General features: G+C 34.3%; 3 protein-coding genes across 3 annotated transcripts; all 3 read left to right on the plus strand.

The window, feature by feature from the left end:
* Positions 1-377: 377 nt before the first annotated feature.
* Positions 378-4,630, plus strand: LOC127901109 (ureidoglycolate hydrolase-like). The gene is made up of 11 exons (XM_052437293.1): positions 378-646; positions 779-864; positions 1,483-1,557; position 1,876; positions 2,139-2,266; positions 2,824-2,910; positions 3,183-3,385; positions 3,468-3,570; positions 3,701-3,792; positions 3,939-4,001; positions 4,216-4,630. Exons 1-11 carry the CDS (start codon positions 431-433, stop codon positions 4,464-4,466), a joined length of 1,305 nt encoding a protein of 434 aa, XP_052293253.1. The 5' UTR covers positions 378-430; the 3' UTR covers positions 4,467-4,630.
* Positions 4,631-6,029: 1,399 nt separating this feature from the next.
* LOC102622206 (FHA domain-containing protein At4g14490-like) lies at positions 6,030-7,220 on the plus strand. Its single transcript, XM_052444214.1, has one exon. It carries the CDS (start codon positions 6,030-6,032, stop codon positions 7,218-7,220), a length of 1,191 nt encoding a protein of 396 aa, XP_052300174.1.
* Positions 7,221-7,451: 231 nt separating this feature from the next.
* LOC107178441 (pentatricopeptide repeat-containing protein At3g22470, mitochondrial-like) lies at positions 7,452-8,668 on the plus strand. The gene is made up of 4 exons (XM_052444217.1): positions 7,452-7,542; positions 7,718-7,899; positions 8,143-8,312; positions 8,356-8,668. The coding sequence occupies exons 1-4, from the start codon at positions 7,452-7,454 to the stop codon at positions 8,666-8,668; spliced, it is 756 nt and encodes a 251-aa protein (XP_052300177.1).
* The last annotated feature ends 11,944 nt before the right edge of the window (positions 8,669-20,612 follow it).

A 20,612-nucleotide genomic window follows, 5' to 3' on the forward strand; every position in this document is an offset into this window, starting at 1 on the left:
AAAAAAATATATAAATTTTTTACTAAATTATTAATCTTTTTCAATGTTACGTTGAATTTTAATGTGATTTTCTTTTTACAGTAGAAAGAAAATAAAAATGGAAATCAAAGTTATATCTTTTGAAGCTCGAATGGAATAGCCTAGTTGGTTATAAATCAATCAAGATATTTCTTTTTTTAATTCATGTTTGTGCTGGGACGAATTTTTTTTTGGATAGATTTATTATTCAATTCATTAAATAATTAAAGAAACTTGAAATGTGATATCACACAAAAGTGGCCCCCAAAAAAAAAAGAGAACACGTGTCAGAGTCCCAGTTTGAAAGCCACGTGTAGCACCAAACGCACAAGCATAATAACACTAACATAGTAGCAGCAGTAAGCTAATCATAGCATCATCATCCACAAGAACAAGCCCAGCCAAAAAAAAAATGTCTTTGCGGTTCTGCAACTCTCACTCACTGTATCATCTTCTTCTGGTTCTCGTAATCTTCTGTTCCATTTCTGCAATCTACGCTAAAGCAAATGAAGACCCAACAATCAGAACTATGGAGGCTTTCTCAGGGTACCCAATTCATGAATCAAACTCATTTGTTACAAACTTGGCTTCTTCACTCTCAGTTGATGCTGAAACTCTCCAAAAACGGGTACTGAGAAAATCTATAGCATTATGGACGAGTAAAATAATGTGGGTTTTTTATTTTCTTATTACAATATATATATTTTTAATGCGTGTGGTTTTGGCTTCTTTTCTTTTTTTTTTTTTTTTTTTGGGCTAGATCGATGAACTGTCAACTTTCTCGGACACTCCTGCCCCATCAGTTACTAGGGTCTTGTACACTGAGAATGATGTATTGGCACGCAGGTAACTATTTAAGAAGTTACAGTTCTTGTGCATGTTCTAATTGTCTGCAAATCTTAATAGAAAGTTACAGTTTTTATATTGTTTTTTCATTAATTATTCGTATATCGAATCCTTTATAATATTTCATCTGATGGGGTTGTTTCTTGTAGTCCTTAAAGGTAATCATTTATTTTACAACATGAATAGGCCTATTTTACCGAGTTATCAGTGTTTTCGAATGAATTATTCAGGTTAGGCCTTGGAGAATTCTGTATGTGATGCTTTATCTGATTGTTTGTCAAGAGATATTTATTCCCTTTGCATGCTTTATCAGTGGCCCCCTCATGTCTAGAAGGATATATACAGGACATTACTCTTGCTTCTAATCCAGCAGCAGTTGTCTAATATTTCCGGCCATTCTAAGTAGTTATTAACTTACAATGCTATTTAAGCTCATGTGTTGAGAACATACTATTAAAGCCTTACAGTATATATTCAATCATATTTGAAAATTTTATTATGTGTAGAGGATTATCTAGTTAACTCTTTATATGCCATTGCTTTCTGAATTTTTTTTTTCCCCCAATTGCTCACCTAAATTAAGGATTTATGCTGTCTGTTTGCAATATTTTAATGCAGCTACATCAAGAACTTGATGGGGCTTTCAGGTCTCTCTGTTAGGGAGGATGCAGTTGGTAACATATTTGGTAGATGGTGAGATTTCATCTTCCTTCAGAGGAGTTTGGTTATCATGAATTTTTTGCCATACTCATGCTCTCTAAATGAACCCAATTGAACTCAAGATTGCCCTAACCTGTGTTAGTTCGCATGGATGGAAGTTCTTGGTTTCATTTATTCTCACTTAGAGTTTCAGTTCCTGTAACTGTGTTCAGATTGACATGTCATCAAAATGGAAAAAGAAAATCATATTATGAGTATAGAGTGTGGTGTACTGCATTTTTTGAGAAAATGCCATAATTCTCACAGCAACTTGAAGTGCACTCTCCATATGGTATTGTGTTTTTCACAAAGGGTAATCTAGTTGACAATTGGTGTTCTCTTTTCCTGTCATTTTCCAAATTTTTGGCCTTTTTGTTAGAGTAGTGAAGTTTCTTTCAAGGATGTCTGCATTCCTTGAAGGGATTTTTTTTTTTTTTGGCAGTAATAGTTTGGAGTATCAAAGCTCACAATACCACCTTTTTTCTTCATTTCTCTGAGACAAATGTTTCGCAATTTCTGTTGTGTATCCTCAAATGTCTTTGACCATGCCCCCACCCCTGTTTCCCTTATGCAAGATTGGCAATGAAGCAGTGCTTGCTCCAGTTGCAACAGGTTCTCACATTGATGCCATTCCGTACTCTGGGAAGTATGATGGTGTTGTTGGTGTGCTAGGTGCAATAGAAGCCATTAATGTGCTAAAAAGGTATTGGTTGATTTTATTGGTAGCGTCTGATGAATCTGAAATATGTGGTTATAAATTGCCACTTATGTTTGCTTTCTGGGTTGATTAGCATTCTAGATTAGCACTGAAAATTTCTTTTTTTGCAAATTGATGGCAATAAGTTCAATCAACATACATAACTTTATTCATGAATGGATAAACTTTTAGATGTTGAGTGCCTTTAGTTAGATCACCTGTACTGTAGTTAGATAATGTCAAAATTGAATCAGGACATATTCAGATATTCCTTGCTCAAGCTATCAAAGAAGAGATTTGAAACACTTATCTCAAACTATATCCAAAGACACCCTCTTAAAGCCGTGTCTTGGAGATACAGTTATAATAAACATTGTTATGTTCTCTCAGTTTTCCAGTCTAGGGTATTGTTTATGCTTTTGGTTTCCAGCTAATAAGATTGTTTTGAACTGAATAGCATGGATGCAATTTCTTTCTCATCATGTCATAGTTTTTTTCAGATAAAGGTATTGTGTAGTAGCCACAGTTTTTGGTCTATGCTATGTTGACTGGGTCTTTAACAGATCTGGATTCAAGCCTAGAAGGTCACTGGAGGTTATCATGTTCACCTCAGAGGAGCCCACACGCTATGGGATCAGTTGTTTGGGAAGGTTAGCCACTTGTAAATGGTTAAAACTTCATAACTCAATACATGCACTTGGGTTTATTTGGTTGCTTTCCTTTCTTAATTTTTGTCCATACAAAAAGAAGAAAAGATACTTTTCCTCTGGAGTTTCCTTTTACTTACCTTTGCAAACTTTATAGCAACCACTTCCACTGTACATTAAACTTCAACAGGTTATGTCTTGGCATGGTGGATGGTATATGGGTTTGGAAATCTTATACTATAGTATGAGTTCGTGCATTTATTTTTTTTGTGCAGTCGCTTATTGGCAGGAATTGAGTCACTTGCAAAAGATCTGACATCAACAGTTGATGGTCAAAATATATCCTTTTTAGATGGTGCAAGATCTGCTGGATACGCAAAAGAGCACAATGACCTATCCAGTGTGTTTTTGAAGAAAGGAAGTTACTCTGCTTTTGTTGAATTGCATATAGAGCAGGGACCCATTCTGGAAGAGGAAGGTTTGTCATTTTTTACTGCTTATTTTATCCTTATGATCTCAATTTATTGATGGTTATTAATCCACTTTATACTTCAAATCAGGTACATCAATTGGTATAGTGACTGCGATTGCAGCTCCTGCAAGTATGAAAGTAGATTTTGAAGGCAATGGAGGGCACGCGGGTGCTGTCTTGATGCCGAATAGGTAACTGCTGTCTGCCTGTATGCAGTTAAATTTACATATCTTTCATCAATTTGGTATATTCATCATTATGATTCTTTTATTATGCTTATTCAGTCAACAAGATTCACGACGTTTTACATGTAATGAGCAGGAACGATGCTGGTCTGGCTGCTGCAGAACTAGCGCTAGCTGTCGAGAAACATGTTCTAGAATCTGGATCCATTGATACCGTTGGTACAGTCGGTAAGTCATCTTCCTGAATGCCTAAACGTAGAATTTTTTGGTACTTATTGTTTAAATCCATCTTGCATTAGATTATATCTAACTTCGAGTTGGCTATCTTTCTTTCTTAGAACTATGATGTGACTCAATATATCCTGTTTCCTAAGGTATTCTGGAGCTGCATCCTGGTGCAATCAACAGCATACCAAGCAAGTCACACTTAGAAATTGGTATGGTTCCAATCAGTTGTTGAAGTCTTATTGGAAAACTGGCCAACAATTTTATAACATAAATACTTTGCATGAGACGAGTATTAAGTTCCTGAAGTTTGTTTAAATCATGTTATTGGCATTCTTCTTCTCCCAAAGTTTGATTTAATTCCAGTTGATTTCTGAAGTTTTTCTATGTTATTTATTGAGTTTTCTATTATCTGTGTTTCGGCAGACACACGAGACATTGATGAAAAGCGAAGAAATAGTGTGATTGAAAAAATCCATCAGTCTGCAATTACAATTGCTAAAAATCGTGCGGTCACTCTATCTGAATTCAAAATCGTAAATCAGGATCCACCAGCTCTTTCTGAGAAATCAATAATTGAGGCAGTGGAAGCAGCGTCAAAAGAACTTAATTTAACACATAAGTTTATGATAAGCAGAGCTTACCATGATTCACTCTTTATGGCCAGGTATAGATAGAGAGAAAGAGTTAATATTTGTACCTTGTCCAGTACAATGTGCATAATGATTTGTATAATACAATGTGCATTTGTCCTTTGTATCAAAGAAAATATGAAACGTAAAACTAAACATTTTTCTTGAACACATAGAACGTGGACATCGACTCTGACACTTTTGTTTGACCCACTAGAGTTTTTCTTATATTTTGACTATTAGGATTTGGCTATGATTCTTGTCCATTAATGCTGTAGAGAAGGATATAAAAATCTTTTAAGAAAAATCAATGGATTGTGTTGCGGGAAAGACTTCAGATTTTGGTTTATCCAACCTTATAGACTAGCTATGGAGTTGGGAAACTCTATTATACTTGTGACTTTAAGTAACTCCCCATTGCAACCACATGTCACACAACTCGGTGTTTATTATTTTATAGAGTGAGGCTATTTACACCCATATTTATATTCCGTACATTCATTTTATAATAAAATTTTATATCACAAAAATATCTTCATATGTAATTATGAAAGTGAAACCATCCTCTTTTAATTTCTTATCTCTCTTGCATCCGACTTTGTGTATATTTTCTCATTAAATTAATTTTGGTTAAGGTAGAAAAATGCTATTCCATGAAATTATATAATATATTAATAGCTAATTCAGTTATAGATGCTATCGAAATTAAAAATAATCTCTTGGTTACCATAAGAAAATTGGTTTTTTTTTTCCAGAAAACAATTATGAACTACCATTCCTTTCCGATCCAAAATATTTGCAGGTCAACCAATATTTTTCAAGGCACCAATTTCATATTTTAAAAATATTTTCCATTGATTAACTCATTAACTTTCTTGTTGGGGTGAAAAAAAAGTATCAAAATAGTTACCATTATAACTTCTATCAATTCTTGTATTTTGGAAGATATTTGCTATATTTATTATTTTTTAGGTTAGATTATGAAGATAATTTTTTTTCTCCCCACTCCAAAAGTATTAGAATTTTGGGCAAAATTCTTGCTGGTTGCTACAATTTCATATTTCGTTTATACTTGTGTGGAAGTATTTTTTGGAAGCAAATGCATGAGAGAAGAAGATGAACGAAGAAAGGTTAGTTTTGGAATATGTGAGGGTTTGTTGAGTAAAAATAGATGTTTTCAATTGTAGTGATGGGTGTATAAAGAAAAAGAATTTAAAGAACAAAAAATTGAGTTCAAATAGCCTTACACCATTTTATAAGTAAGTTATTACACTCTAATTCTCAATTCCAAAATTTTGACAGTAATGACATTTTGTTTCTTTTCAAATCGCGGCATTTCTGTTTTCTTATAATAAAGGGCTTGGTATAAAAAGAAATCGGGCTGATTTCGCCTTTCAATGGGCTGAGCCCACAAAATACAAGGCCCATGAACGTTGAGAGCGGACTAATGAATCACTGCCACGCGCCCCGCGTGGGGATTTAGAAAATTGAAACGAACCGAAAGGGAATAGGGATCCCTCTACCGCCTGTCCAAAATTCAAAAATTTCAATGTGTGTATTCCGATCTCCATCTCAATCACACATTTGATTGGAGAAAGAACAACATTCATGGAGCCACCGGCTATGAAGCTGATCATGGTCCGGGGCCCACGCTCGGGCGAAACCATAGAATTCAAACCCGGATCCAAAATCCGAATCGGCCGAATCGTGCGCGGCAATGATGTCACCATCAAGGACGAAGGCATCTCGTCTAAGCACCTCATTATCGAATCCGTGTCCGGTAAATGGACCATCCGAGACCTGGATTCCTGCAACGGCACCTTTCTTAACTCTACGACGCTTCCACCCAACACCCCCTTCGATCTCCGCGAAAACGACACCATCAAACTCGGAGATTGCACCACCATCTCGGTCCAGATGATCACGATGGACAGCCAGGATGAGTCGGTCGCGAAGCCTAAGAGGAATCCAAAGCGTCAAGCGAATGTGCCCGGGACTTCCAGTGTGAGGGCGACTAGGGGTCGTACGAAGGCGGAGGCGGAACCCGTCGAGACTTTGGGATTAGAAGGTGGACAGATTGAAGATCAGAGTAAAATTACCAAAAAGGGTAGGGAAAGGAGCAAAGATTTACAGGAAATTCCACTGGATGGCGGCAAAGTTAAAATTGAGAGTGAAGAGAATTTGGAACCTCTTGAAGTACTTGGAGTTCAAGTTTATTGTAAAGAAAATTTTAGACCAGGTAAGGAAACATCGAAGAAGTGTCAAGTTCAAGTTGATGGTAAGGAAAAGACGTATGTGACCCTGACTGCTGGTGTGAGAGTCACTCGGAGCCGGATGAACGCATTGAATTTGGGATGTGATCGTGGAGAGATGGCGGCGACTGAGAGTAAAATTACTCGAAAAGGTAGAGGAAGGAAGAAGAAATTACAGGAAATGCCACCGCAGAGTAGTGAAGTTGAAACTGAAGGGAAGGAACGTCTGGTTCCAGAGGAAGTATCCAAGACTTGTGAAGTTCAAGCTGATGGTAACGAAAACTTGAAATCAGAGGAAGTGGCCAAAGAGGGAGATGCTAAAGAAACTCGTGATAAGGTTGATGATACAGTGGACAATGGGGTTCAAGAGCAGAAGGTGGATTTGGCGAAGATGACACTGGGGGAGTGGTTTGATTATGTGGAGGTTTATTTGCGGAAGCAGATCCTTAATACGACAGAGGAGATGATAAAGGAGATGAAAAATAAAGCTGAGAGAGTTCACAAGTACATGATTGAGGAGAAGAAGAAGAAGATGGATAAACTTTGAGAGATATGCACATTATTATTAATTTTTGGTAGTTTTAGAAATATGTATTTGTGTTTCCTCTGATTTTAGAGTTAATGCAAATGTTAATGTTGTTGTTGCACAGTGTATCTTTATGTCACACGTTTATCATTTTGGACTTCCTAGATGTTATGCAATAAGTAGTTCCCTTGTATAAGTATTTGTGCACCGGGTGAGATCATAAAGAGGGGTTTTAAGCCTGATTTAATTACTATGAGTACTCTGCTTGAGGCTTTGTGTTTGGATGGTAAATTGTTTGATGCGGTTGAGTTGTTTGATAAATTGACTGAGTCAGGTTTTGAAGGTAATGTTAATGTCTATGGGATTCTCATTAATGGATTGTGCAAAATTCGCGAGATTGATTCTGCTATTAATTTGCATAGGAGGATGATTTGTGAGACCAATGTGGTTACTTATTGATGGTCTTTGTAAAGATGGGTCTGTTGATGACGCAATAAAAATGTTCAAACAAATTATAGGAAATGGTATTTGCCCCGATGTCATTGTTTACAGTTCGTTGATTAACAGGTTGTGTAGCTTTAATAGATTGAAGGAAGCTGTTGAGTATTCTGATAAAATGGTTGCTCGAGGGATTTCCGCTGAATTAGTCAATTACAACTCACTGATTCATGGTTTTTGTCGAATGGGATTTTGCAAGGAGGCAAATAGAATTTTTAATCGAATGTTGAGAAAATTGGGAGGAGGGAAAATAGTAACGTTCACAATATTGATAGACTGCTTATGCGAGGAGGGAAAATTGGGAGAAGCAAGGAAGATTTTCAGTTTGATTATTAAGCCCAGGAGGGAGCCTAACTTATTGAACTTATTATTCACTCATGACTCATCAATGGTTTAAGAATCGGTTGGTCACCTGATGCTGGAAAACTGTTAGAGTCGATTGTAGATGAAGGGACTTGAGCTCGATGGTTTTACCTACAATGTAATGATTAATTGCTACTGCAAGAGTTTGAAGACTGAAAAAGCTATTAGCCTCTTTCAAGAAATGCTTCATAAGGGATTGAAGCCTGATAAAGTTGGTTACAACCTACTTATAACAGAGCTTCGTCAAGTTGGGTGAGTAGCAGAAGCACAAAAGCTGTTCAATGGATGCCTGCAGCTGTCTATCTCCGAATTTATTCACATATTCAGCTTTGATAGATGGGATTTTCAAAAATGGCCACGTTGAAGAGGCAATTGCTCTGCTCCAGTCCCTTGAAAGGGACAAGAAAGAGCTAAATATTGAGGTTTACAGTGTAGTCATTGATGGGTTGTGTAGAGTGGGCAGATTGGAAGCTAGAAAGAAGTTAGATAAACTCTCAGAGAAATATTTGGTTCCTGATGTTGTAACATTTAACATTCTGATCAATGGCATCTGCAAGAAAGAGATGATAATGGAGACTGACATGTTGCTTGTCCAAATGGAAAAGTAGGGACGTTTTCCAGACTCTATATCATTCAACACCATTATTCGGGTTTTCTTGTGAAAAATGAAACTGATTAAGCAATGTAGCTTCTTGAACAAAATGTGTAATAGGAACTTCTCATCAAATGAACACTTCACTCCAATGCTGCTATAACTCTATTTTGTAGATTCAATGTCGTGCAACCATTGAGTTCCAAATGTTTTTCGGGGGAATTTTTCAACTGTAAATTCTGTAGTCTGTACAATGATATGGTGCAAAATACGGAAAGAGATACTAGTAAATCGGTAACTTCACATTTGTGTGAGAACTGAGATAATAAAAGCTTGTCCATTTTTCCCCTAAATGCAATAGTATTCAGATTTGCACGTTCTAACATTCTGTCGTATTCATGTTGTTGCAATTGCATATTTGTTTTATTACATATGATACAGTCCTTTAAGATGGTGTATATTTGCGGTTTCCCTTTTTCTACTCCGATTTTGAGTGTGGGTGAATGATAAATAATATCACATTCATATATTATTGCTTTTATTCTGGTGAATTCTATATTTCTAATGTGCCAAGATTTTACCCATGCTACTGCGTCCCCTTCACTTCTTCCTATCAGCTTTGCTGCCCTCCTTTTGAGTTTTGTCTGCAAGATTCTGATTTCAGAAAGTTGTGTCAAACTGTCAGCCTACAGTGCCCGTTCTTTTGCCCTTGCAAACAAGGTAAATGACTCAATCCTAAGCTTGCCCAGGCATCTTAATAGTCTGACTGATTCAACTAGTTGAAGTCAATGCTTCACCGGAATTAGATATTCCAATTTTGAGCATACAATTTCACTTAATCATTGAAGACAAAGACAAATGTTGGGCAAATATGTGCTGTCGGACTGCTTTCTAAGCACCAAGCTGGATGCTACGGGGGTTGAAGTCCTTTCGGTGGGTATCCTTAGTTGGAATGAAGAAAAATCTGTATCCCTCCACAAAACTCAGCACATTCATTACATGATTACAGCCTACTTGGTAATTAGTTAGATTTAGCTTTACATATTTTACAATTGTAACAATTTAGATAGCTATCCAATACATGTATACATATACTTATAGTCTAAATAGTTGGTTTTAAGTTTTCCAGATTACGTAGCAAACTTCTCTAAATTCTCTATGTTTTCTTTCATTTTGCTTTTCACTTTCTCATCTCTTAAACACTCTTTACTACAAATTCTATCAAAGACTCATAGTTGCTAGAAACAACCAAGAGTGCCCTCAACATCTGGGTATTCTCGTTGAGTTACACCGCATTCAACCAATAGGTGATGCCTAATCAAAAGACACGAAGCATCAAATTCCGGTATGTTCTTAATTTTATGTATTTTTGTTTTATATTATTATTATTAGACTATTTATTTGCTATTTTTTTTATTATTATCTAGTTTGGTTGCCCTAAATACGACTTCATGAGGATTACACCGATATTTGCGTCAACGATGGCATGTTGTTGATTGATAGATGTGAAAATGATTTTGAGAACTTTTATTAATAAAATTGTATTTTCTATTCAGGTTCATATCAATTTAAGGCTCAATTTTGATCTATTATTGTCTAAATTTCTAGTTAGTTTGACAAACTTTCCTTTTTTTATTTTATAGTCTAAAGCTACATATATAGGACCAAGTTCTCTGCATATTATTAATTTCATATCTAACTTCTCCGTTTATTATTATTATTTTGTAAATATATTCAAATGGTTTGCTGAATCTAGACTTAGTGAAAGACATATTCTCGTTTAAACATGATGCTAATACCCGTTCCCAAATATTTCCATATAAACTTATTCAAATTTGAGTTATTTCATTCTGGTCAATTATAAATAACATAAAAGCTAGTATTCGTAACTAATTGGCAAGCTAGGTTCTACCTCAATTCTTTGTATGTATGTAGTCTTTTAAGTTATTTGCTCATTTGTGCCGAATTGTTTGGAGTTTACTTTTTTATTGTGATCATGTAGACTTATTGAAAATTTGTTGTTTTATTTACTATTTACTGATCTTAATTTGTTAATCATGAATTGTTAATTGTTGGCGCGAGAAGTGTCAGATAAGATGTTATGCATTTCTTGACACTAAGCCTGGTCAACCCTTTGATGCCGATGGTTCCCGTACTTGTGTCTTCCACATGGTTCACTCTAAACAAATACATCATGTCTACTATAGATTTTCCAATGGCTGGAAAGTGTGGTCGGTGAATATTTAATATTTTTTTTCCATTTTGGGATTTAATAAAATCCCTATTGACTAAGTGAAGCATGAGATATGGTTTAAAATAGAGGCCAGTTATCACAGGATGAGTATGTTGTGCAACAATCGGTACAACACTTAGACAACTTCTAACATAAAAATTACTAAGTAAACCTATCAAATTTCTCAAACTAGGTAAGTAAAGATGATTACAAAAGAGCTTTAGAGAAGAGAGAGAAATCTAGCCAAAACGAATTTTACTACCCAAAAGAAAAAGTACAAGTGAGCTTGAGAACTTACAAGTATACTTGAGTTGCTTAGTGTGTTGTTATGTGTAAAATAGTAAGTGTCATGCCTTATTTATAGGAAGGCTTCGCAAATTTTAGATAATTTCATGCAACTTGCACATCTTATCAACATATCTAGATATTTACAAGTGTAAAAAAATTTAGATATGTACAAGTTGATGAGATGTGCTAAATTATATTAAAAAATTCTAGAATCAGGCCAAACTAGCACACTTGGCTTTGATTTGGGTTCACATACTTGAAAATTTGGACAGACTATTGAAAATTTGCTCATTTGTTCAGAGTTGTTTGAAGTTTACTTTTCTATTGTGATCATGTAGACTTATTAAAAATTTGTTTTTATGTTTACTATTTACTGATCTTGATTTGTTAATCATGAATTGTTAATTGTTGGCGCGAGAAGTGTCATATAAGAGGTTATGCAATTCTTGACACTAAACCTAGCAAGCCGTTTGAGGCCGGAGGTTCTCCTACTTGTGTCTTCCACATGGTTTACTCTAAACAAATATGTCTTATCTAGTATAGATTTTTAATGGCTGGAAGGTGTGGTCGGTGAGTATTCAATTTTTGTTTGTTCTATTTTAAGATCTAATAAAATCCCGATTGACTAAGTGGAGTATAGGATATTGTCTAAAATGGAGGCATATTAGCACGAGATGAGTATGTTCTACAGCAATCGGTACAATACTTAGACTACTTCTAGCATAAAAGTTAATAAGTAAACCTATCAAATTTATCAAACTAGGTAAGTAAAGATGATTACAAAAGTTATAGAGAAGAGAGAGCAATGTAGTCAAAAAGAATTTTTTTACTCAAAAGAAAATGTATAAGAGAGCTTGAGAACTCACAAGTATACTTGAGTTGCTTAGTGTGTTGTATGTGTAAAATAGTAAGTGCCATACCTTATTTGTAGGAAGGTTTCACAAGTTTTAGATAATTCCATACAACTTGCACAATTTATCAATATATCTAGATATTTACAAGTATAAAAAGTTCTAGACATGTACAAGTATGTGCTAAATTATATTAGAACATTCTATAATTGGGCCAAGCTAGCACACTTGGCTTGAATTTGGGTTGACATACTTGAAAATTTAGGCAAGCTGTTACTTAGTGCATTTTGACTTGCCTTTTAGTGCACCTAGAGTCGCCAATTTAGCCTCCTTTATTAGAAAATTCGAGCGGCCCATGACAAGATACTGAGATGAGGATTCAAAATCTTCGATCTTAGTTTTCTTCAATTCCATGAATTGTTTGATATGTAGACAATAGAAATTAGTTTGTGATTAGAACTTTAGAAAGTAATTTTATTTTGGGAACATTTCTTGGTCTTAAAGCTTATCTTAAATGTCTAGGTAACTATGGCAGTAGAAAGAATTTTGAGGTTGTTCATGACTGTTGGTGCATTTTCTTTGAAACTGTATTGCTCTGTCAATGTGGAAATCCATATTAATGATTGGAATTCTTTGATATATAGACAATAGAAATTGGTTTCTGATAAGAACTTAAGCAGGTAAGTCTATGCTAGAAACATTTTTTGGTCTTAAAGCTTATTTTGAAGAATTTTAAAGTTGTTCATGACTACCAATGCATTTTTCTTGAAACCATTTAGCTCTGTCTATGTTCAAAAGTAATATGTTTAAACCTTCATGCTTGTTTTTTCTAATTTTAATTAGACTTGATGAGAAAGAAGAGATGATAGAAATCCACATTAATCCTGCGAATTGTTTGATGTCTATACAATAGACAGTAGAATTTGGTTTGTGATAAGAACTTTAGCAGTCAAGTCCATGTTAGGAACATTTCTTGGTCTTAAAGCTTATCCTGAATGTGTGGGTAGTTATGGGTAGCAACAAAAATTTTAAGGTTGTTCATGACCACATGTGCCTTTTCCTTGAAACTATGTAGCTCTATTCATGTTTAAAAGTAGGGATGACAATTTGACTCAAACCAAATTTTAGCCCGATTGACTCGACTCATATTTTTTAGATTTTTTGCCTGAATTTTCAAGATTCAAGACGGGCTTGGGCCAAAAAATAAAGCCCCAATCAAAATTTAGGTTAGGGTCGGGTTGATGATCCCACCCTAAATTGAAAAAAAAAATTATGAATTTTTAGTTTTATGGAAGATATATATATTTGCATGCATGTATAAAAGAGTAATTTTAGGTGCAATGCAAATGAGAAAAATTATAGATTTTTTTTTAATGTTCAGTTGTGGAATTGTGTGTTTTTATTTGGATAAGACATTAGTTTTTTTTTAATGAAAAATTATGGACATATAATGATCCTAGAACAAAGCAATTTGGTTTTACATTATTGACCAACAAAGTAAAATTGGCAAAGTAAAGCAAAATCGGACAAAATAAAACAAAATATTTAAAGTGAGAGAGAAAACACTGTGCGGGCTTTAGAAAAGCTTGACCTGACTTTAGCCTGAATTGGGTTGGGCCCAACTCGACTCGATGCGAAATACAATTTGTTAGACTTTTTTCAAGTTAGTCTTTCAATTTTAATAATAGGGCCAAGCTTTGGTTTAGCCAAGTCCAAGCCTAAGCTAACCAATTGCCATCTCTATTCAAAAGTAATGTGTTTGGATTTTCACACTTGTTTTTTTCTAATTTAATTTGATTTGATAAGAAAGAAGAGCTAGAGAATACAGATAAATCACTTTATTTAAACAAAAGGATTAGTGATTAGAGCATATTGCACCAACTTGGGGGAAGTGTCTTTGTTGTTCTTCTACTCAATCTAATTAGTATAAAAAATAAAGTTTTTGAACTAATGAAATTGATGAGTGTTTTGTCAAGCCTGGATATGGGAAGATTCCATTTCCATCTCTTCTTTGCTCAGCATCTGTTTGTAGTAACAAAAATGGTGGCTATGGTCCAAACCAGGGTACCAATCAAAAGCAGAGGTTTCTAAGCATTTGTTATATTTAATTCGGTAGCCATGATTTTGTCCACAGGTGCCGTCTTCATCCACATTTATATATCACGGTTGCAAAACAAGAGTATGAAATTTTTACTATAGAAACTAAGCCGAGTAATGATAATTTTTACCGTGTTTACAATGGTGTTGACATTTTTAACAGGCACATATTTAGTATTGAATATCGCCAAAGTTGCTTCTTCTTGATTTACAATTTATTTGGACCTTTTTATTGTTTAACAAGACTGGTGAAAACATTGTGACGAGATGTTATTGAAATTTTTGGAGGAGATCCAAGGAATTTGCTTTCCTAGAGTTCATTGGCTTTTTCGGGGAAGAGCCCTTTGTCGTGTACAACAACAGAACAAAGGATATTGAGCCCTTTATTGGGTACAACAACAGAACAGAGGATACAAAGCTTTAGGTTTTATGCTCTTAAATTTGAATATGATACAATTAATTAATTCAGAGAATTATTTATACCTTTTACTGTTGTGTATATTTGGTACGGTGGGGTTGTTCTATGTGTGAGAATTTATATAGTCTGAATTTCTATAAGTCCTCCCCTTCATCTTCAGCCTTTTTTTGTTTTGCCATAAGCAAACCTGAAGAAATTTGTGGAAAAAAGTATTAACCATATAAAAAATGTGGATTTCTTATTTCATACCATGGTTTGATTTTCATTGGTCTCTGCTGCTCGTCATAACCTATTACAAGTTCAAATATTCCCAAATTTTAGGAAATTAATTAATTGTTAATGTTTATAATTCTCTCAAAATGTACCACATATGTATATTGTTGTAGTTGGGATTTTTTCCATGGTGCTTGATTAGACTAAATTGGATCTTGTGCCGGCGACATGTAGTCCGTGGAGATGGGAAAGAATTGATCAAGGTAATAATAATACAAAAGAGAAGAAGCAGAGGAATAATAGAGAAGAAGAAAAGTTAGACAATATCTTAGAGCGACATGTCGAGGAAGTAAAGGATTCCTGTATAGAAATTGTTGCACTTGTAGCAACTGTTACTTTTCCCGCAAGTATTACTATGCCTGCTCGTTACAATAATGAAATGGGTCTAGAGTCCAGAGTCCAGACTAGGGGTGCCGCAGTTCTAACTAGAAGCGTCAAGCAATGCTTTACAGGCTAGCATTTGTTACGCTCAATTTGATAGCCATGACTTTGTCCACAAGTGCCGTGTTCATCCACCTTACTTACTTGTCAAGGTTGGTGACGAAGAGTATGGAGCATTGACAATGGCAACTGAGCCTAGGACTAATACTTTATGGCTTGTTAATTTGGTGTTAGCATTTCTTAAAGGCACATATTTAGTGCTATATAATGCCAAAGGCCAAAGCGCTAGTAGTTATGGTTTTCGTTATCCCTGGCTTGTTCTTCTTCATATATCGGTACTTCTTAGGTGTGTTGATCATCTACTCAATTTATGTTAACTAGCCGGCGATCTAGCCCTTCCTCATGAAGGTTGTACATTTTTCTTTCTTCGGCCAATGCATGCACTCAACTGCATGCATATATTTCGTAATATACAGATCCTTTCGCAAATTCGAGTGTTGTGTATATTTAAATGATGTGTAATAGTAAATGTCTTGTATAAGTTATATTGGAAAATTTTCCCAAGTTCCTCTAATCCTCTCAACATGGAATGATAAAAATAAAATGCCTCCTTTTATTATTATTATTAAATTTTCTTATATTACATATGTGATATTCGGGGAAGATTCTTTTCTACTGTAATAAATTGCTTCTGAGTAAAGTAGTGACAGCTCCCAAGATTGACTAAGTCATACCCAAACGCAAAATCTTTTCCTCCACTCTGTTTCTTTCAACTCCCTAGCCTCTACACGAAAGCTACACAGCAATGCAACACACTCGCAAATAAAGATGAATTGGATGCTTATCTATATGTTTTTTGATGCATTAGCTTATTCTATCCTTACAACACACAATGCTTTCTTATGATGCAAGTTTTAAATGATGAAGACAAATTTACTGCTCTTAGTATTTTTCTTGGTGGTAAACTGCAACTAAATTCTATTAATATATTTTTAAATCTTTGCATTGCGGGGTATCTCAATCAGCTATGGACATGATATTCATTCCATGCTACAAAACGTAGAGCACCTTTCTTCTCTTCTCTGCATCTAGCCATCCAAAACCTTCATCTCTAATTATTATGTTGACGTTTTCAGAATGGCATTTGAAAATAACAATTTAGATTTCATTCACTAAAAATAATTGAGGAAGCATCTCCGTTGCCATCGAAACCATTTGATTCGGTGATGGTACTCCTTTAACTTTGTGGATTATGACGTTACGTGCACATGTTCTACAGCATATTGAGAACCTTTCACATTACTTAGAAAAGATGAGCTTCAATGAGTAAAACACATACTTATTCCCAAATAGTATTGTTAACTCTTGCGGGACATATATCTTGTCAAACAGAGGATCTTTTAACTGAACCATTGTTTTTTGAGTGCACGAGTTACATCAATCAACCAACTAGCTTGTCTTCAACCACTGTTTCGATTACAATAGTACTTAAGACTACAGAAAATTAAATAGATTATAAATCATTCACTATCATGCTAACAAATTCATCTGGTTTATATCACGACTTGCAACAAAAGATGAACTCAAGCATTGATGTCAGCAAGACTAGCCAATCGCAGGGTGCAGTCAATTTGCTAACTTTGTGTGGACTGCATATGTATACGCATGTATATTTTTTTGTGAGAGAGAGAGAGAGAGAGCACAAGAGAGACAAATGATACTTTGTATGTCTATTCCTCTTATTCTCCTGGAAAATGAAATACCCCTATATCTATCATGAAAAACAGTAGCATAAGTTTGATATAAACAACATTCATAATTTTGAAGTGAACAAAGAATGACACATTGGTGCCAGACACAACCAGATCTGCTCCCACCAAGCTGTCTCTTTTCTAACTCTGTTGCGTGGTCATGCTAGCAGCAGCTCTCAGTGGAAGTAGCTAGCATTCTAATTATCTTCATCCGATCATCTCTCTACTGAAATCTTCTTAAAGTCTGGAAAATAATTATTATATTTTTGGACCATAGAAATGAAGCTCTTACGTCTTAAAGCTGCCTTATCAGCATCATTCTTTGGTGCTGTAGCAACAATAGTGATCTTGTTCTCATCCATTCCCATCGTAGTTCGAATCTAAAAAGCAGTGAAAGATGAAATTGTTAATAGTGAAGTTGATTAACTAGTTGGATTTCATCAAATATATATAGGTAGCATCTTGGCTCCCACCAAAAGCATTTGCTTTGGGATGGTGCTCTTTTTTCTTTCTAAATTGTGTGCAAATGGAACAAATCTTGTGCGGAAACGCATTAAAATCCCATGACATGAATTAGAAAATGTAAGCATGTACAAGTAGTAGGGTGCATACCCTCTCATGAATGGTTTCAACTCAGCAGTGGACTGCAATTTGCCAAAAAGAGAACCTCTAACATTTGTAATCTATCTAACATCTTCTTACTTTATGAGGGAATTAAAGTGTAGAACCAAGCTAAACACATATTTTCATACATCCGATTTTGCTGGTTATAGCGACAAGCCTGAGGGATATGCCTCTGGCCAAGACATAATAAATAGGTAAATGTATTAGCATTGACACTTGCCAACTTGTCCCTAAAATGATCACTGCATTTAATTTTAATCAACCAACTACTCAATATTTCATTCAGGGGCATACATTCTTCTTTCTTTCACCCTATGTGCAGTTGGAGTTACTTTATGCTTATTTTAGTAAATAACTTGATATAAAACTCCAACTTTGATTGTTGACTTATGAGTTATTTAGATATGAGACTGTAGATTCAGAAAGTCTTGTTGAATACGAGACTGTAAATTCTGATAGTCGTGTTGAATATCTCATATTTCTCTTGTCGAGGGATAATAATGATGAAATATCACCTTTATTTTATCTTAGAGCAGAATTTTCTCAGATGTAGTGATAGTTGTTGACAAACAGATGATAAATCCAACACTCGCTGGCAATCTTCCATGATATTCTGTTTTCTGGAAAGAACTAGTATCATAATCACTAACTTTATAATTCTCCTCTATGAATTACATTAACAGTTGAAACCACCCTTGCCCCGCCCCCCTCTTATTTTGGTGATGGTTGTTGAACACGTAGTTGAAAGTACAACTCAAACGGCGATGCTTGCAATATTAGCTTATCTCAAGGTGCAGTCTATTTGCTTAAGCTATGTGTGTACTGCCTATATATGTGCTTGTGAGTGTGTGGTCGACCAGGAGTGTGTGAGAGAGAGAGAGCTTTATAAATTTGTTCATCTTATGTAAAATTAAACATCACATGTCTAAAAGAGCAGCAGCATAAGTGATCTTGAAGAGAGAAAAATGGAAATATTCCCATAAAAATCCAACAGCTTTAGATGTATTGGAGATTTTCAATTTACGGGACTAGAGGAAATCAAGGTTGTGCAAAAGTTTGCGTACACCTTAATTACCACGTACAAATTACATTCTCTATAAACTACTTTTATATGTTTGCCACGTGGCCTACATTTTTTTATTCTCATTAACCATAATATTTTTTATTTTCTTTCTACCTATATACTTTTAGAAGTAGTGCCAGTTACAAATCTTAAAATTTTATCCTAAAATTAATTTTGTTGTCTGTGTTTCAAGGTAATTTGCAATATTAACTATTAACAAACTCTCACAAGTGGATGTAAAAATTTTTTTAATTAAATTAAAAGTAGTGTTAGATCTGTTAAAATTTTATCTTAAATGTTGTGGTATTCGTCAAAGTAGATTCTAAAATAATACAACTAATTCGCTTGATATTTGAAAAAAAAAATCAACAACTTAATGAATAATACATAATGTAGAATGAAATTTAAGATAAAATGTATAAGGTTAGTGATATTGATCAAAACATACAATGTGAAACTATAGAGTGCGGCTATAAGATATCAACTGCACCATAACAAACAGCAACAATTAGTTCGTACTTGGTAATGACCTTTTTGCTGTATAATATATGAGTAATGATACAGCCACAAACTCTTGTACAAACTTATTTTATACAAACTAACGTGGCATTAATTCATTGGTTGAATGAAAATATAAATTAATAAAAACAAATCATATGGGCCAAGTGATATTTAATTCAACCAATCTTATCATGCCACATCAGTTTGTACAAAATAAGTTTGTACAAAAGTTTGTGGCTGTATCATTACTCATAATATATATATATACTACTTATGAAAGGAAACTTGTTAAATGTAATGACGGACAATGAAAAAATTGTTACGGCTGCACGGTGTAGCTAATGCACCGTAGCAAGACCCAAAACTAGATATTTTCCAAAAGAAGTGTTTATGGATTATTAGTAAAAATGATAATATCATATGGTTAGGATATTAACCAAACCATTTGATTGTGAAACTTCCTTAATTTTCTCTCTCCTAGGAAAGTGCTTATCAATTTCTCTATCATATGTAAGTGAATCATATTCTCTATTCCAAGACCCTGCAAAGCGAAAACAAAATCAACCAAAAAAAACAAAAAATAGCTGACTAATTTACCCGACAATTGGCTATGAATTGAGGAAAATTTTCCATCTTTCACACCACACTCTTCACCGTCTTCGGTCACTATCTGTGGCCTTTCCTAGTTGTTGTTTGGGTACCAATGTATCTTCTCAAGTGCTTTTCAGAGCATGTGAAAATGGTGCACTTTTCTCAAGCGCGTGAAAGGAACGGCCTTAGCCTATTGACCCTATTCCTATGATTTTCAAACAATTTACTTAACTAGTTATCATAATTTATTTATTTTTTAAATAAAGATTAAACATCGATTAGTCTTTTCAAGATATTAAGAAAAAGTATTATTATAGTTGGGCTACTTTTAAAATTATAAAATATGAAATTATTATAAAATCTACTCTTCACCGACTTCGGTCACTATTTGTGGCCTTTTATAGTTGTTGTGTGTCTGTGTGGGTACCAATGTTTCTTCTCAAGCACTTTTTAGATAATGTGAAAAGGGTACAATTTTCTCAAACACGTGAAATGAACGACCTTAGGTGGCGTTTATTTTTTTATCTGAAATTTGAATAGACTTGAATTAGTCTGAATTCTGAATAGGTCTAAATGTCTGAATCTGAATAATATGTTTATTTTTTGGTCTGAATCTCGAAAAATAAATATTAAGTTGTTTTTTTTTTCAACTTAAAAAGTTGAAAATATGTATTTTTACATTTGTATCTTTATTAAATTTGAATGTCAAATAAATAATATATTAAATACCACAATATTTTAACATTTATAAGTAAAATTATATTCAAGTGAATACATAATTATTTTGGAATTTTAATATATAAAATACCATAAATTTCAAATTTTATTGTATATAATATAAGAAAGAAAAAACAAAGATATTTTTATGTGGGGTAAATATCTATAGGTG

Source organism: Citrus sinensis, chromosome 1, assembly GCF_022201045.2.
Source record: "Citrus sinensis cultivar Valencia sweet orange chromosome 1, DVS_A1.0, whole genome shotgun sequence".
Taxonomy (NCBI): Eukaryota; Viridiplantae; Streptophyta; class Magnoliopsida; order Sapindales; family Rutaceae; genus Citrus; species Citrus sinensis.

Bases quoted from the DNA above. Each gene is read 5' to 3' on its own strand.
- LOC102622206 (XM_052444214.1), top strand. From the start codon at position 6,030: ATGGAGCCACCGGCTATGAAGCTGATCATGGTCCGGGGCCCACGCTCG.
- LOC127901109 (XM_052437293.1), top strand. From the start codon at position 431: ATGTCTTTGCGGTTCTGCAACTCTCACTCACTGTATCATCTTCTTCTG. The intron at 2,911-3,182 runs GTTAGCCACTTG...TTTTTTGTGCAG, and splicing joins GGGATCAGTTGTTTGGGAAG to TCGCTTATTGGCAGGAATTG. The intron at 3,571-3,700 runs GTAACTGCTGTC...TGTAATGAGCAG, and splicing joins GCTGTCTTGATGCCGAATAG to GAACGATGCTGGTCTGGCTG.
- LOC107178441 (XM_052444217.1), top strand. From the start codon at position 7,452: ATGAGTACTCTGCTTGAGGCTTTGTGTTTGGATGGTAAATTGTTTGAT. The intron at 7,543-7,717 runs GTAATGTTAATG...AACAAATTATAG, and splicing joins GACTGAGTCAGGTTTTGAAG to GAAATGGTATTTGCCCCGAT. The intron at 8,313-8,355 runs GTGAGTAGCAGA...GGATGCCTGCAG, and splicing joins ACAGAGCTTCGTCAAGTTGG to CTGTCTATCTCCGAATTTAT.